Source organism: Neophocaena asiaeorientalis, unplaced genomic scaffold, assembly GCF_003031525.2.
Source record: "Neophocaena asiaeorientalis asiaeorientalis breed wild unplaced genomic scaffold, Neophocaena_asiaeorientalis_V1.1 scaffold79, whole genome shotgun sequence".
Classification (NCBI taxonomy): domain Eukaryota; kingdom Metazoa; phylum Chordata; class Mammalia; order Artiodactyla; family Phocoenidae; genus Neophocaena; species Neophocaena asiaeorientalis.
This window is the reverse complement of record NW_020175402.1, coordinates 21,544-39,956: the sequence shown is the minus strand read 5'-3', so window position 1 is coordinate 39,956 and position 18,413 is coordinate 21,544. Positions and strand designations below refer to the sequence as shown.

The following is an 18,413-nucleotide window of genomic DNA, read 5'->3' as shown; positions in this document are numbered from 1 at the left end:
CTATTGAAAAATCCTTGCATCCCTAGGATAAATCCCACTTGATCATGGTGTATGATCTTTTTAATGTATTGTTAGATTTGGTTTGCTGGTATTTTGTTGAGGATTTTTGAATCTATTTTTATCAGTGATATTGACCTGTAATTTTCTTTTTCTGTAGTATCTTTGTCTGGTTTTGGTATCAGGGTGGTGCTGGCCTCATAGAATGTGTTCAGAAGTGTTCCTTCCTCTGCAGTTTTTTTGCACTGTTTCAGAAGGATAGATGCTAACTCTTCTCTAAATGTTTGGTAGAATTCATCTGTGAAGTCATCTGGTCCTGGACGTTTGCTTTGGGAGTTTTAAAATTACTGATTCAATTGCAGTACTGGTAATTGGTCTGTTGGTGTTTTCTCTTTCTTCCCGGTTCAATTTTGGGAGGTTGTGCCTTTCTAAGAATTGGTCCATTTGTTCTAGGTTGTCTATTGTATTGGTGTATAGTTGCTTGTAGTAGTCTCTTATGATCTGTTGTATTTCTGTGGTATCAGTTGTAACTTCTCCTTTTTCACTTCTGATTTTATTGATTTGGACCTTCTCCCTTTGTTTATTGGGTAGTCTGGCTATAGGTTTATTAATTTTGTTTATCTTTTCAAAGAACCAGCTTGTAGTTTCATTGATCTTTTTTTGTTTTTTAGTCTATATTTCATTTATTTCTTCTTTGATCTTTTGTTTGTTTGTTTGTTTTTGCGTTACGTGGGCCTCTTACTGTTGTGGCCTCTCCCGTTGTGGAGCAGAGGCTCTAGACGCGCAGGCTCAGCGGCCATGACTCACGAGCCCAGCCGCTCCGCGGCATGTGGGATCTTCCCAGACCGGGGCACGAACCTGTGTCCCCTGCATCAGCAGGCAGACTCTCAACCACTGCACCACCAGGGAAGCCCTCTTCTTTGATCTTTATGGCTTCTTTTCTTCTACTAATTTTAGGTTTTGTTTGTTCTTCTTTCTCTAATTGCTTTAGTAAGGTTATTCATTTGAGATTTTTCTGGTTTCCTAAGGTAGGCTTGTATTGCTCTAAACTTCCCTCTTAGAACTGCTTTTGCCACATCCCCTAGGTTCAGCTTTTTTGTTTTTCATTTGTCTCTATTTTTTAATTTCTTCTTTGATTTCTTCAGTGATCCATTGGTTGTTTAGTAGCATATTTTCTTTCCTCCATGTGTTTGTGTTTAGTAGGATATTTTTCATCCTCCATGTGTTTGCAGTTTTTTTCTTGTAGTTAATTTCTAGTCTCACAGCATTGTGATTGGAAAAGATGCTTGATATGATTTCAGTTTTCTTAACCTTATCAAGGCTTGTTTTATGGCCTAGCCTGTGATCTATCATGGAGGATGCCCCATGTGCTCTTGAAAAGAAAATGTATTCAGCTCCTTTCACGTGGAATGCCCTTTATATATCAGTTAAGTCCATTTGGTCTAATGTGTCATTTAAGGTCTGTGTTTCCTTACTGATTTTCTGTTTGGATGATCTGACCATTGATGTAAGTTGGGTGTCAAAGTCCCCTACTATTATTGTGTTACTGTCAATTTCTCCTTTTATATGTTAATATTTGCCTTATATATTGAGGTGCTCCTATGTTGGTTGCATATGTATTTGAATTCTTTATCTTAATCTTGGATTGATCCATTGATCATTATGTAGTGTCCTTCTTTGTCTCTTGTAACAGTCTTTATTTTAAAGTCTATTTTGTCTGATATAAGTATTGCTACTCTGGCTTTCTTTTGATTTCCATTTGCATGGAATATTTCTTTCCATCCTCTCACTTTCATTCTGTGTGTTTCTCTAGATCTGAGGTGAGTCTCTTGTAGATAGCATGTATATAGACCTAATTTTTGTATTCGTTCAGCCACTTTATTCCTTTTGGTTGGAGCATTTAGTTCGTTTATGTTTAAGATAATTATCAATATGTATGTTCTTACTGCCATTTTGTTATTCGTTTTTTATTTGTTTTGTAGGTCTTTTTTTCTTTTTTTGCCTGTCTTCTTTTGCTCTCTTCTGTTATGATTTTATGACTATCTTTAGTGTTATGTTTGGATTCCTTTCCTTTTTTGTGTATATATCTATCGTAGATTTTTGGTTTGCGGTTAGCAGCCTGTGTATATACATGATTGTTTTAAGTTGCTCATCTTTTAATTTCAAATGCATTTTTTTTTGGCTGTGCCATGCAGCACATGAGATCAACAAGCAGGATCTTAGTTCCCCAACCAAGGCTCGAACCTGTGCCCCCTGCAGTGGAAGCGCGGAGTCTTAACCGCTGGACCACCAGGGAAGTCCCTCAAATGCATTTTGAAACCCCTACATTTTTAGTCTTCTCCTCTCATGATTACTGTTTTTGATATCATATTTTACATCTGTTTTGTGTATCCCTTAACTGCTTATTGTGGTTATAGATGACTTGACTACATTTTTTTGTCTTTTTAACCTCCCTGCTAGCTTTATGTATGTATGATTTCCTACCTTTAGTGTGTGTTTACCTTTTCCAGTGAGCTTTTTCATTTTGTAGTTTTCTTGTTGCTGGTTGTGTCTTTTTTTGCCTAGAGAAGTTCCTTTAACATTTGTTGTAAAGTTGGTTTGGTGGTGCTGAACTCTTTTAGCTTTTACTTGTCTGTAAAGCTTTTGATTTCTCCATCAAATCTGAATGAGAACCTTGCCAGGTAGAATATTCTTGGTTGTAGGTTTTTCCCTTTAATCACTTTAAATATATCGTCCTACTCCCTTCTGGCCTGCAGAGTTTCTGCTGAAAAATCAGCCGATAGCCTTATGGGAGTTCCCTTGCTTTTAATATTCTCTCTTTATCTTTATTTTTGTCATTTTGATTATGGTGTGTCTTGGTGTCTTCCTCTTGTGTTAACCCTGTGTGGGACTCTCTGCACTTCCTGGACTTGGGTGACTGTTTCCTTTCCCAGGTTAGGGAAGTTCTCGGCTATAGTGTCTTCATATATTTTCTCAGGTCCTTTCTCTCTCTCTTCGTCTCAGACCGCTATAATGTGAATATTAGTACACTTGATATTGTCTCAGAGGTCTCTTAAACTGTCCTCATTTCTTTTCTTTCTTTTTTTTTTTTTGCGGTACGCGAGCCTCTCCCTGTTGTGGCCTCTCCCATTGTGGAGCACAGGCTCCAGACGCGCAGGCTCAACGGCCATGGCTCACGGGCCCAGCTGCTCTGCGGCTTGTGGGATCTTCCTGGACCGGGGCACGAACCCGTGTCCCCTGCATCGGCAGGCGGACTCTCAACCACTGCGCCACCAGGGAAGCCCTCTTTCTTTTTTCTGTTCAGCAGCAATGATTTCCACGACTCTGTCTTCCAGCTTATTGGTCCATTCCTCTGTATCATTTAGTCTGCTATTGATTCCTTCTAGTGTATTTTTCATTTCAGTTGTATTCTTCATCTCTGTTTGGTTGTTCTTTATATTTTCTAACTCTTTGTTAAAAACTTCTCACTCTGTGTATCCATTCTTCTCCTGAGTTCTTTTATTATCTTTACAATCATTACTCTGAACTCTTTCTTGGGTAGATTGCCTGTCTCCACTTCATTTGGTTTTTCTTCTGGGGTTTTGTCTTGTTCCTTCATCTGGAACATGTTTCTCTGCCACCTCATTTTGTCTGAGTTGCTATTTGTATTTTTATGTATGTGGTAGGTTAGTTACATTTCTCAAACTTGGAAAAGTGACCTTCTATAGGAGACATCCTATGGGTCCCAGCAGTGCACTCCCCTGTTGTCACCCAAGCTGTATGCTCTAGTGGTTCCTCCTAAGAGGGCTGAGTGACTCCTTCTGTTGTGGAGGGCTGACTGTGTGGGTGGTCTGGTGGGCTTTGTTGGCCCCTAGTGTGATTGGTTGCCAGGCCATGCCTTGTGTGGATGCTGCTAGCTGCTGTGTGGTGGGGCCTGGTCACAAGGTGGCTTGTTTTAGATCCCTAGGGGGCCCTTGGGCTAGTGCCGGCTCACTGGTGGCTGGAGTCAGGATCCCAAAGACTCCGAGGCTGTTGCCTGTACTACACCAGGTCCTGGGATTAGTGCCTGGGGTTAGTAGTGGCATGCAGAGCTGGTTCCTGAAGTCTGGCTGAAGGGCCCAGGGATCCTAGAACTTGTTTCAAATCGTTGGTGGGGGAGCCAGTTCCTGACACAGTTCAGTATGGGATCCAGGGTGTCCTGAAGCTTGTGTTGGCCTGCTAGTGGACGGGGCCTGGGCCAAACTGGTCCCAGGATAAGGTTTGGCCTGCTGTGAGTGGGCTGGGTCTGCAGGCTGCAGGATCATAGTTTTCTTGCATCTGGTGTCTACCCCCTGTTGGATGAGGCTGTTCTAGAGGCTAGTGCAGGCTTCCTGGAGGGAGAGGGCAGTACATGCCCGTTGCTGGGTGGAAGTGGTTCTTGGCCCTTTGGTGGGCAAGGGCATGTCTTGGCGCGTGTCTAGAGGTGGCTGTGGGATCACGACGTCTTTTGGCGGCCTGTCTGCTGATGGGTGGGCCTCTGTTCCTGCCTGAGTTGCTTTGCCTGAGGCGTCCCAGCACTGGTGCCTATAGGCTGTTGTGTGGATTTAGGGTTAGGTGTTAGAACTAGTGAGTGAAGATGGCAGCCACCAGCAGCAGTGGTCACACAGTAGAATGTTCCCAAATATGGCTGCCACCAGTATCTGTGTCCTCAGGTTGAGCCACAGCCACACACACACACACACACACACCCCCCACACACACACACATACCTCTCCAGGAGACTGCCCAAGACCAGCAAGTAGGTCTGGCCCAGGCTCCTATCAAGTTACTGCTTTTGACCTGGGTCCCAGTGCGCATCAGATTTTGTGTGCACCCTTTTAAGAGTGAAGTTTCTTTTGCCCTCTGTCCTATGGGGCTTCTGAAATTAAGCCGCTCTGGCCTTCAAAGCCACATGCTCTGGGGTTTCATCTTCCCGGTGCAGGACCCCTGGACTGGGGAGTTGGACATGGGTCTCAGAACTCTCACTCCTACGGGAAATCCTTTGCAATATAACTATTCTCCAGTTTTGTGGGTTGCCCACCCAGGGGTATGGGATTTGATTATATCACGAGTCTGCCCCTCCTACCCGTCTTGTTTTAGTTCCTTCTTTATGTCTTTAGTTTTAGAAAATCTTTTCTGGTAGGTTCCAGTCTTTTTCATTGATGGTCGTTTTGAAGACAGTTGTGATTTTGGCGTGCTCATGAGTGAGATAACTGAGTCTTTCTACTCTGCCATCTTGGCTGCTCTCGAGAATTGAATTTTAAATTGTACAAAGAATATTAAAGACAATCCAGATTTTGTTGCCTTGTTTTATCTGTTGGTACTCTATTTAAAAAAAATTAATTCTTCCAGTGGGCCCATATCTACCAGTATCCCTTCAGGCCAGTATTTCAAATTTAATATGTAAATCTTCAACAGAGTAGATTCTCAAGTAGAGTTCACAAAGGAAATTCACTTCTTGGGTACTATCAAGTATCTGATATCTTGCCATTCTTTAAATAAGCTTCCTTAACATTGTATTTGAAAAGTGAGAATTTTTTTTCTTCTGCCAATCAGAGCTTTGATCTTGAAAAATTTGATGTGGGGAGGGAATTTAGCATTGACATAAATTATGAATTGTTGAAACAATGTGATGTTGCCAAATAAACCCTAACCTTTTAACCTCACTCACTTCCTGAGCATCTTTGTTGAATTATTTTTGATATCAATTGCCCTTCCAGTCTGATTTTTATAAATTTTAACTCCTACCAATAGTGAAAGTGACTGAAGTGCAGTGATTTGAAATTCATTAAATATATTCTCAACAGGGTTGATCATGTCACCTGAGAAGAGATGAAATTAGAGGTTAGCTAAAATTTGAGATTATCCTAAATTAAAATTAATCTGAAACAAAATTAAAGTATTGATGTATGTTAGTATGTTATTTTCTTGGTCCTATCAGAGGCTTAGAGAATGTTAAAGTTGAAAGGCACTGTAGGATCTTTAGTTCCTTTTCAGTTTACAGCTAAGGATTACCTTTGTGTGGTTTTTTTTTGGCTGCGTCATGTGGCATGTGGGATCTTAGTTCCCCGACCAGGGATCGAACCTGCACCCCCTGCATTGGAAGTGTGGAGTCTTAACCACTGGACTGCCAGGGAGGTCCCCAGCTGAGGAAATTGAGTACTTTCCTAGCATTCCGTGGCTATATAACTAAGTACTAGATACTTGGATTTGGAACTATGAGTTAACCAACATGTTATCTCACTCCTTTCTTATAAATCTTTATACATAACATCTTCCTAGGGCTTTGTTGTTGGAAAAATGCCTGTGCAGTTGTCTTTTTAATATGATTGAAGGTATTTTAATCTTAGATTGAAAAACTCTCTGATCTATACAGATTTATAGGTATCAGCAGTCTTTTACTGTCTTAAAACTCCCACTGTAACCATGTATGTCATTTATTTTGGAGACCTACTTTCAGCAGTTACCCTTTCTCATTGGTTATTAATTTCCCTGACTATTAGAGTAGTTAATATTTTCTTTCTTTCTGGTAAAGGACACAATTTACAGATCTTTTTTTCCTGGGTTATGTGGATAACTATTTAATAAATATTAAAGAGTATAGACTCTTTCCTTTGTTCTAGAGCTGTTTTCAACCATTGAAATGAACTGAGTCCCTACAGTCATCCCTCAGTATCCACAGAAGATTGGTTCCAGGACCCATGGATAGCAAAATCCGTGGATATTTAAGTCTTTTAGGTATTAATGGCTAGTACAATCGGGTCTGTGTATCTGCGGTTCACACATCTGCGGGTATAGAGGGGTGACTGTTATTTTCACTTACAGCTGGGAACCCTTCCTAATTTTTGAATTTTAATAATAGAATTTTTTCCCACTGAAGCTAAGGATTCAGAGTAGAGTAATCATGGTAGTACTATCCATTTGACAGTGATTCAAAGTGAAAATAGAAACTCTTTCATTTTTTACATATAGAAATATAATTTTAGTGGTCTTCATTTAGAAGTTTTTGTGGAATATGAGTACTTTCATGGTCTATAATGAGTAGGTGAGATAATACTATTTTTCCCATTTTTATCTGTTATTTTATTCATTACATATAGTCCTATATAAATTGTATGTTGTACATTGTGAAAAGCATTGTTAGTTAAATGACATATGGTAAATGATAGGTGTTTAACTCATATATTTCATTTTATATTCCTACTATATGTGAGACTTACTGACTCGAAAATATTTTTCATTAACTCCCATTTTTGAGTGGCCCTGTCTACCCCCAATTTCCCCATCCCCTCCAAAAAAAAAAAAAAATCAGAATTGTGCAGGGAGCTCTGCTCTGATAGCACTGATAGAATTCAATGTAGACGATTATAGCTATCAAAAAATTGACCTTAGATCTCCGAGGAGAGACACTGCTTTGTTGTGTGGCTTTTGTGTAACCCTCAAATCCAGAACAAATACCTAACTGGAATGTGATGCAGATTGAATGTTCTTGTTCTTTCTTGTGTAATTCTTTTTCCCTCTAAGTTGAACAATGCCTGCAATTTTTTTCAACCTACTCTGGTAGGATTTTGATGGGCATTTTTTATTCCATATACTGGCTGATAGAAAAGGATAGTTTTCTCTTAGCTCTGAAAAGCCAGATACTTTACTCAGATTTCAGACTCTGAAAAGATATCATCCTTGACCCAGAATCTAAAGACATTTTAAGGTGAAAGTTTCTTTAAAGGCTTTCCAAGTTGCATTTCACCTGAGTGGTTATATGGACAAATGGTAAGAATCACCTTTCAGTATTGTTTTCTTGAATCAGTAACTGGTTTTAAAACCCATCATGTTTTGTTTGTCCTCTTTTTGACTGATGAACTACTTTGCTAGGTAATTTATAAATGAAGTTGACCAAGTCCCTTTGGTCTTGACTGGGAGGATGCTAAATTCTCTCTCAGATGTGACATAACTGTTAGATTGAAAGTCTGTCCTTAGAAGGAACACTGGAGAATGCATTGTACTAATGATTGTTGGGCTGTCTTCTCTTGCTGTGGTTAATATTAATCATCTCTTTTCCTTCCCCTTTCCTGCTGCCTCTTTTCCTTTTCTTCCTTGTCTTCCCATGTACTTTTTGAATTTATTATACTGGCCTATATATTTTTTCCTTGCTTTCTGTTTTTTTTTTGTTTTTTTTTTTTTTAATTTTGTGATCTCCTGCCCTACTTTGTCTTCCCCACTTGCCTTGGGTTCCATGTTGCTAGTTTTTATGTTCGCACGCTCATTATCACCCTTTTTTGTACTTCAAATCCCAGCAGCTGCCCAGCCAGGTCCCTGAGCACAGCCCTGTGGTTTATGGGACTGTGGAGAGCGCTCATCTTGCTGCCAGCACCCCTGTCACTGCAGCTAGCGACCAGAAGCAAGGTTTGTGTATGACTATTTTCCTCCCTCTTACCTTTAGTCTCTTTCTTTCTTTTTTTTTTTTTTAATTAATTACATTGCCCTCAGCATTTAGGAATAAAAGTAAAACATGAGGATTATTTAGATACCCACTTTTAAACAAAGCTTTGAGATGGAAAATCAGTGTTCTACCTCTAAGAAAGTAAAGTAGGTATGATTAGTAAAAATTTTTCCTACATTTTATTAATGCCTCACTGTCAATGTATATTTATAGGTAAAAGCTTACCTGCCTTAAACTGTTTCTTTTGGAACAAGCTTGGGGAAAATAAATCGATGTATATATTTCTTTATAAGAACAACAGTTTTGTTTATAAGTTCGACATGTTCGTGTGTATCTTGCTATTTTTAAAAACATAAAATGTTTCTTCTTACAAGTTTGGCTTCTGTAGCCTCAGTTGGGGACAGTACTGAGTTCAGATCCTGGATCCATCAAGCACTATTTGGTCTTGATGAGTCATTATGTTGTATATCTTAATTTCTTCAATTACAGAATGGAATGAAGAATACGTGCCTCACAGAGTTGTAGTGGGGACATGCCAAGCATTTGAAAAGCACTTAGTAAATTATAGCCGTTATTATTATGCAGGAATCATACTAAGGTCTGTACTGTTGACCTTGAACATGAAATACCAAATGTTTGGTGAAATAAGTATACATTACTGCTTCTTGGATTATAAATAGGAAACTTTAAGGGAAATCTCATGCCAGAAAGCGGGTTATCACAGTCTCTCTTTCCTGCCTAGTTGGATTTAAGTTGACCTTAGCTAAAATTGGGAGATAATTCATTAGACACAGAAGGAAGCAAGTTAGTTTGTTCATGTTTCTGATTTCATTCTAAGAATGAATAGAAGTCATATGTGTTTTCTGTTTTCTTGAATTATTTATTCCTCCAAACCCCTTAATATTCCATAGCTGATGTATACTTTCTGTACTTTCTAAAAATTATTCTTTAAAAAGCACTGGGGGGCTTCCCTGGTGGCGCAGTGGTTGGGAGTCCGCCTGCCGATGCAGGGGACACAAGGTTCGTGCCCCGGTCCGGGAAGATTCCACATGCCGCGGAGCGGCTGGGCCGTGAGCCATGGCCGCTGAGCCTGCGCGTCCTGAGCCTGTGCTCCGCAACGGGAGAGGCCGCAGCGGTGAGAGGCCCGCGTACCGAAAAAAAAAAAAAAAAAAAAAAGCATTGGGAATTGGCACACAGTCAAAGTGGAGGTATTTAGTGGCATTGTTTTTTCACTGGATTGCAGGATGATAACACAAACTTCTAATGTGTGGTTTCAGTGTTTCCTTACGGCATGCAAAGATAATGTGGTGTTCTTTCCCTTTAGTATTCAGGAGCCTAGTAGACTGGAACAGAGACAAGTCCTAAATTTTGTTTTATGAAATAGTTTTAAACCACAAGATAGGTAATAAATCCTAAACTGGCATGCTTCTAAAAGTTTGCAGTGTCAAATACTTCTTTCAGCAATGTTCAGAGTTAGAGACTCATAAACGCTTAAAGTTAAATTTTTTAATATTAAAGCCATTCACCATGCAGGAGTGCAGTTCGTAGGTATTGTGGAAGGCTACTTCCTACCACCAATGATCAAGCAATTTTGAGTCAAAATTCAGAATATTTTCAATCTGAGTGGAGAATTTTCGGGGTATTCCCTTCAAAATGTCATTACTTTTGCACAGTTATAATCCTTTTGCTAGTTAGAATTGTGCTAAACATACTAAATAATTACCGTGCAGAGAGGCCTTAAAATATATCCTCTACGCTGACTTTCTCTAGCTGGACTACAGTACAAGAAATTCATAACATATCTTGATGGTGATAGCTCTGACCTAAGATTTTTGGATTAGGTAGATACCTGCATCTTACCATATTTAGGCCTTGATTTGCAGAAGGAGGATTGTAGAATTCTTTGTTTCCTCTCAGTTTTTTATGCTTGGTGGAAATTTGAATAATAAAATCAACATTTCAAATTGATGTTTGATATAGATATGAGTGAATTGGAAAATGCTTGACGTTACCTTGATGAAAAGAAAAACTTCTGTTTTAAGTATATTTCATAGAGCTTATAGTAACTTTTTGGAACTACTGCTGTCTTCCTCTAGTACCAGCTGTTCTCCAGAAAACTCAGTAATTCTAATCTTCTGTTTCTAATTCTGTCCACAGCTTGTCAATATATAGAATAGTTTTCAGAGTAGTTTTCTTTTTTAAACTAAATATATGTAATTCAAATAAAATTAGAAAGGGTTCATCATTTTTCAGATAATTTTTTAACAGTTAAGAAAGTTTTTAAAAATTTCTTCTTAACTGTAGATTCATTTTGAAATTAAAGTAGGATACAAAAATGCACTGTTTTTAAAAATTGTTATATTACCCCCAGAAACAGTAGATTCTGCATTCTGCAGTCAGATTGGTTTTTCTCTCTTGATGGAAATGTCATTACAGAGGGTTTGTACTGGGATCCAACTTTAGCCCCAAAGTCTCCCACTAGCTTGATTCACCTAAACACTTCTTTTTCCATAAACCCCCCCTTTTCCCCTCTGAATTGGAAGAATTTAGGATTTGAGATCATTTTTAGGTTCTTGAATTGGAAGAATTTAGCATCTGAAATCATTTTTAGGTTCTAGTTATATGACCTTGGGCCTGTGACTTAATTTCTAAAACCCTCAGTTTCCCCCTCTGTAAAATAGGAACGTATAATAGTTTTTATCCCTTTGGTGATTGTAAGGATTAAAGGACACTATATATATATGGTATTTGACCCATTTCCTGGTACATATTAAGTGCTTAATAAATGTTAGCTGCCATAATTAAGTGTCTGATTTTCTCAGTTTTTGATGTGAACAGCTGGAATAGTTACATGAAGACCAAGTTTCCAGACAAATATGCCATTTCCCATTTGTTTTGGTACTTGATAAAAACCCAAGGAAGACCTCAACTTGACTTGTAGAAAAACTGTTGAATGAATTAAAATCTTCAGTTGGTGTGATAGTCTAGAGGCACAGCTTAAATGATTGTTTGATGTTTGAAAAAATGCGTTCAGCTCAGTGTATTGAGGATATGGTATGTATAATTAAATACAAATAAAAGTTATTTGAGCCTTAGTCTTAGTGCGTTTTGAAGGCTCTTGATGTAGAGTAGGTATTCAACGAATGGTATTCTGTTGTAATTCAACCAGTTGTACCAGTGTAGCTCAACTGGGGCTCTTTTGGAATTTAGGACAGGACTATTCTCTGTCAAATGAGACTGTCCCTCAAATTGCAGCATGCTTAGCATTCTTGGTCTCTCCCCATTAAATGATAGCAACACCGTTTCGGTCATGTGTGGCTCCTGACAACCAAAGGGCGCCCATCTAGGAGCTTGGTTCCACCACTCTATGAGAATAAAAGGGAGCAGTTTTTTCTTTCTTATAAATTTGACATTCATTATAGAAACTATGGTTAAACAGAAAGAAAAATTATCTCTTATCTCATTATCCAGAGCCATTGTTAATAACCTGTATGTAATTCTAGACTTCCCTATATGCATCTATGTTAGTATTCTGTATTTTTTTTGTTACCAGTAGGTTTATGCTCCACGTGCAATTTTTGTGCCCTGCTTTTTAGAAAAACATGTCTTTTATTATAAACAACTTTCATATAATTAAATACTCTTTTAAAAGCTTAGTTCAAATGATTGCAGTAATTACCATTATATGCCCCGACCATTATTTCTTTAATAAGTCCCTCACTGTTAGACACTTAGTTTATTTTTCTATTATAATTTTAGTTTACAATATAAATATTTAGTTTATCTTTCTATTATAAATATTGTTGCTTTAAATATTCTAGACCTGTCTTTTCTCTTCAGTGTTTATTTCCTTAGAAAAAATTCTTAAAGGTGAAATTCCTGCAAATTCCTAAAAATGGCCAAATGGTATAAACATTTTGAATGCAGTATATTAGATTTCAAACTATCATGGCTCTGAAAAACATCCTCTTAATAGTAAAAGTTCTTAGAGAAATAAAATCAGTGTTCTTTATTTAGATCTACTCTATTATACCTTTCAGCTTTCTGTAGTAAAAGTTTAATGAATTAATTAAAGGACTTATTTCAAAATAAGGAGCTCTCAAAATAATTAAATTTTTTTTGTTTCTAATTTTCTTTATTAATGTTAGCTATTTCTCAAGAGTATATAGAAGTTTCAGTCATAGGTCTGCTTTTGTTTGATATTTTTAGTATCAGAAATTTTATTTCCCAAAATTAATAATTGAATTGACATACTCTTATTAGATTGTTAATGTGAGATTTATTATTTTCTACCGTTTAATTTAATTCATCTAGGTTTCATTCAGTGGTCATAAAGGGTAATATCCTTTTTAAAAAAATTAATTAATTTATTGGCTGCATTGTGTCTTCGTTGCTGAGCGCGGGCTTTCTCTAGTTGCGGCGAGAGGGGGCTACTCTTCATTGCGGTGCGCGGGCTTCTCATTGCAGTGGCTTCTCTTGTTGCGGAGCACGGGTTCTAGGTGCACAGGCTTCAGTAGTTGCAGCACGCGGGCTCAGTAGTTGCGGCACGCAGGCCCTAGAGTGGGTGGGCTTCAGTAGTTGCAGCGTGTGGTCTCAGTAGTTGTGGCGCACAGAGTTAGCTGCTCTGCGGCATATGGGATCTTCCCGGTCCAGGGATCGAACTCGTTTCCGCCGCATTGACAGGCGGATTCTTAACCGCTGTGCCACCAGGAAAGTCCCAAAGGGTGATACTCTGATGTACTTTTTAATAGTGGTATCTTATAATCTGGGTTACCCATGTAGCAGTTACTCTGGTTGAGTTGGAAAGTATTTTCATCAGATATTTTAATAAATACGTATTTATTTTATATATATCACATTATGTAATAAACATAATAGATGTATTTCTTTGAATGTTTTTGTCTCTTGCCCTGGCAACTTAGTCTGAAATATTTGGCATTCAGAGCCTATTGATCTTATTTCTCCACTACAGTAAATAGGCAGAGTTAAAGAAACACTGGCCTCTAAGCCCATCAATTAAAGTGAATTTTAAGGCCAGTAAAAGTAGTTGCAGTGAATGAATTAGCCTTTAACAGCTTAATTTTACCATCTGTTTATCTGATCAACGAGCATATTTTCTTTGACAGACTTACTTAACTAAAAGTTATTATAAACACTCAATTTCACTTATGCATAAAGATTTCTGGCAGAGAAAGTAAAGTCCCTTTCAGTTTAGATTGTCTTTCAGCAGTGCTTAAAATTTTTGTTTGCATTTGATGAACATGCTCATGAGTAGCTGTTTTTCCACTGGAGCTTGTTTATTCCACTAAGGAAACACAAGGCTGTAAACCAGTCTAATCTCCTGTGGTTTCATCTTCCTAGGCATGAATCATGTATCAGTTTACCTGGAATTTTAAAGTATGGAAATTTTCATGAGTTAGCTTTCCTTTCATTTTTCTGGTTTATTATGATTATCAGTTTATTAACCTTTATTATGATTATCAATTTATCTCTCTCACTCTTGCTGTCATTCTTTTTCTGTCTATATACAGATGCACATTTTCTGTATTATTTTAATATATATTGTTTATTTTTAATTGGACTTGATTATCTGAATATTAACGTTGGTTTCTCCTTAAAGAATTTTTTTTTTTACAACTGAAGATACAAGATAAATTTCCATTTTTATTCCTTAACATTATTTCTAGTTATATGCCTCTTTTAAGAAATGAAAGTTAATTTCTAAATGAATTTTTATGTTCAGGAACTTGATTTCACTGATAATAAACTTCATTGATAATAAATGACACCATGATAGTTTTTATTGAAACAGTTTTTTTATACAGATAATACGTGTTCTTTATAAAAATCCCCCAAATGCAGAAGTATATAGAATAAAAAATAATATCTGTATCTAATAATTTAATCTCCAGTTATTTTCCCCTGAACTGTCCTGTCCTGTCTCTATAGTGTATCCTTGGTAGAAAAATTTTCTACAGATGAAGGCTTTCTCTACCTTAAAGAAAAGCCCCATTCCCATCCCAAGAATGTTTCAGTTACAGGTTTGATTAGATTTTCCCTTTGTGTTCTTTTTTTTTTGTTTTTTGTTTTTTGTTTTTTGTGGTACGTGGGCCTCTCACTGCTGTGGCCTCTCCCGTTGCGGAGCACAGGCTCTGGACGCACAGGCTCAGCGGCCATGGCTCACGGGCCCAGCTGCTCCGCAGCATGTGGGATCTTCCCGGACCGGGTCATGAACCCGTGTCCCCTGCATCGGCAGGCGGACTCTCAACCACTGCGCCACCAGGGAAGCCCCCCTTTGTGTTCTTGACATAGTCATTTGGTGAATTAATTCCTTCTCTTACTTCAAAATAAACTTTATATATGTATTGGAGGTTAAGTAGTAGTGGAAAATAGAGAAGAAAATATGACAATGTTTTTGGAGTGGCAAAATAAGTAATATTTTGATCTGTCTTCTGCTGCCCATGTTTTAGAGTAAGAGATTAAAAGAATTACCCTAAAATAATACAATACAACCTCTGATCCAAAAATTATTCCTAAATGTCTTTCATTTTTTTCTTTCCCAGAAGAGAAGCCAAAACCAGATCCAGTGTTAAAGACTCCTTCCCCAGTCCTTAGGCTAGCCCTTAGTGGAGAGAAGAAAGAACAAGCAGGCCAGACATCTGAGGTTACTGCAGTAGAAGCCATACCAGAGCTTACCCTGCCTCCATCACCTACCACTATTTCTCCACTTGCTCGAAGTACAGTTGCTTCCCCCACCTCTGCTGCTCTTAGTAGCCAGCCAGTATTCGCCACTGCTACTGATGACAGATGTGAACTCTCTTCCTCAAAAGAAGACACAGTTCCTATACCCAGCCCCACATCTTGCACAGAAGCATCAGATCCTTCACCAACAGATGAAACTGATGATGATATATGCAAGAAATCTTGTAGTGTAGCACCTAATGATATTCCGCTGATTTCTAGTACTAACCTAATTAATGAAATGAATGGAGTTAGTGAAAAATTACCAGCCACGGAAAGCATTGTGGAAATAGTAAAACAGGAGGTGTTGCCATTGACTCTTGAATTGGAGATTCTGGAAAATCCCCCAGAAGAAATGAAAGTGGAGAGTGTTGCAACTCCTATCACTCCTTCCATAGTTCCCTCCTTTTCTCCGTCTGCTCCAACTCCTCCAGCTTCTCCTCCCCCCACACCAGTCATTGTTCCTGCTGCTGCCTCTAACGTTAGTACTGCTAGTGGTCCCACCGCAGTTCAGAGAGTCTTAGAAGAGGACGAGAGCGTAAGAACTTGCCTTAATGAAGATGCAAAAGAGATTCAGAACAAAATAGAGGTAGAAGCAGATGGGCAAACAGAAGAGATTATGGATTCTCAGAACTTAAGTTCAAGAAAGAGCCCAGTCCCAGGTAAGCTTTTCTGTTATTAATTATATTTTGCTTGTTGAACATGAAAAAGAAGCAGTGTTTGAGTTTTTTTTTTTTTTTTTACTTATTTTTTTTTTTTTTTTTGCGGTACGTGGGCCTCTCACTGTTGTGGCCTCTCCTGTTGCGGAGCACAGGCTCTGGACACACAGGCTCAGTGGCCGTGGCTCACGGGCCCAGCCGCTCCACGGCATGTGGGATCTTCCCGGACCGGGGCACGAACCCCTGTCCCCTGCATCGGCAGGCGGACTCTCAACCACTGCGCCACCAGGGAAGCCCGAGTTATTTTTTAATTGGCTACTTTCCTTGACTTCCAGAAACATCAGATGAATGCTGTAATTCCTAGTCTGATTTCTTCATTGGTGTGTTTATGTTTTAGTGCATCCAGCAAAGAGTAACTCCATTGTCTAAAAATGCAAATGAAATTTCAGATATACAAAATGCCTCCAAGGTATATGACCATACACGTGTTTTTTGTTTTTGCCTCCTTCATATGAATCGTTTCCTCCGTGGTTAATTTTGTTGCTTTGGGGCTGGAAACCAGTCAAAACCAGCATGGTCTATAGTCCCTAATACTGTCTTCTCGGAATTTTAAAGCCTAATCAGTCCTAAACTTAGAAGAATTCCTCTATGCAAGACCTCTTCTTTAATCTTGGGTTAAGGAAAATAGCAATCAGAATGTCAAAGGTTTATAACTAGTTCTGAAAAATAAAAGTACCCTCTCTGATTAACTCACAGATAGGTTTAATGCTCTTCTGCTTTTTCTTTTTAAAGTTCCATTTTTCCTGAAATATTAATTTTATCATTATTATTTTATCATTAATATTGTCAAAGTATTATATTCTTCTGAATTCAAAATTATTTCTTTTTAATGTAGCATCACCTGGAATCTTGGATCTAACCATTAGGTTTTTATAATATTAATCAAAAGTTATCTGAGGCTTATCAACTATTCTTACATCAGTAGTCCATAAGAATATGGCTTTTAACAAGTCAGCATAGGGCTTCCCTGGTGGCGCAGTGGTTGAGAGTCCACCTGCCGATGCAGGGGACACGGGTTCGTGCCCAGGTCTGGGAGGATCCCACATGCCGCGGAGCGGCTGGGCCCGTGAGCCATGGCCGCTGAGCCTGCACATCCGGAGCCTGTGCTCCGCAACGGGAGAGGCCGCAGTGGTGAGAGGCCTGTGTACTGAAAAAAAAAAAAAAAAAAGTCAGCATAGCCCATCATCTGAAACATTGCCCTACACTGCATAATTTGCTCTCTGTGTACCTGTCAAGTTGAGTTATACAATTTGACAAATGACTGCTCCCCCAGCAGTTGATCTAGATATGTACTGGAGATGTTTTAGTCACCCACATCCCCAATATTTATTGCCTACTGTGACCTGTCTAATTGAGAAACTTGGCAAATCAAAAAACCTGATCTCTACCTTTAAGATGTGGTTTTCCCACCCAGCTCAGTTCTTGAGGTAATTTCCTCATGAAGGTCTCTGAGAGGTGTCTGGTTCTTTGGAACCGTAGAACACCTAGTTCCACAGTAAACCAGAACAGAAAAGCAAACAATGCTAGGCAGTTGGGACTGGGAGAAATTTATCATAAATATTTATAAATCGCCTGTTTCCTCAATAGACCGGCCTCTCTAAGCATCAGTATGCTCCAGAAGCATAGTGCCTTCACTGTGAGGAACTTCCTCCTTGGTGGGGTGATGACCTGGGGCTTTTTTGTAACTCTTTGAAAAAACAGTCTTACTTTTGGTGTGGCTGTAGGTGAATGCCCCTCCAAAGAACACTTATTTGATGGAGAATAGTAATTTGTTTGACCCTTCCTTTTTTCCCTTCATTTACCTGCCTGTGAGTTGTCATTCAACAGTTAGTGATGTGGTAGTTCCAAAAATAGGAGAAGCTATTGAAGAAAAATGTTTTGAAAAAAACATCCAAACAAATAATAGAATAGCAGGCATAGGGAATACAAAGATACAGACCATATCTCAGAACTGAAATCAGTATAAAGCAAAGTTCTGCACTGAAATCCCACTTCTACTCATCCCTGACATTCATTCATTCTTTTAAGCAGTTTGTCACTTAGGTGGCCTGATATTGCAAGACAGCTCCCAGGGATAAATGGACAAACAGAATTTGGGGTTAAGTTGTCTTCATACCATGGTACATTTTTTTTTCGAAATGCAAATACTCTTGGAGTTAGTAATATAAGTCACCAGCACCTTAGTAAAAGAATATAGATTATTCAGCAGTAAACCAGAAGATAGCTAAAAGAAAGAACTGTCTTTTGCCATGATTAGGGATGAGGTAGAGGTTAGTGATGTCAGGAAGGAAAGTGTCTTGGCATTTTTCTAGTATGATTTTTTTAACCTATGAATGTGTTTTAAAGGAACTAGAAGTTCTGTAACTTCCCTTTATATCTTACACTCTTCAAAATTCAAAGTAAATGAACCTCAAGAACCCATGCACCTCTAGCGTTTTTTAAATTGTAAGCCTTACCAGAAACATTCCTGGCCCTCTGATTTCAGTGTTAATATTTTTTAATGTTATTGCTACAAAAGT

The 18,413-nt window shown here is 38.5% G+C and overlaps 1 protein-coding gene across 1 annotated transcript in view; it reads left to right on the top strand.

Annotated features, from left to right (window-relative positions):
* The window catches only part of LOC112414374 (eukaryotic translation initiation factor 4 gamma 3-like), a gene marked incomplete at its 3' end in the record, with an annotated part of 147,175 nt that extends 131,338 nt beyond the window's left edge, over positions 1-15,837 (top strand). Inside the window, exons 9-10 of the mRNA XM_024766866.1 lie at positions 8,289-8,397; positions 14,998-15,837. Coding sequence (XP_024622634.1) covers positions 8,289-8,397; positions 14,998-15,837 — 949 coding nt within the window. The remainder of the gene's footprint in view (positions 1-8,288; positions 8,398-14,997) is intronic.
* Positions 15,838-18,413: the final 2,576 nt, after the last annotated feature.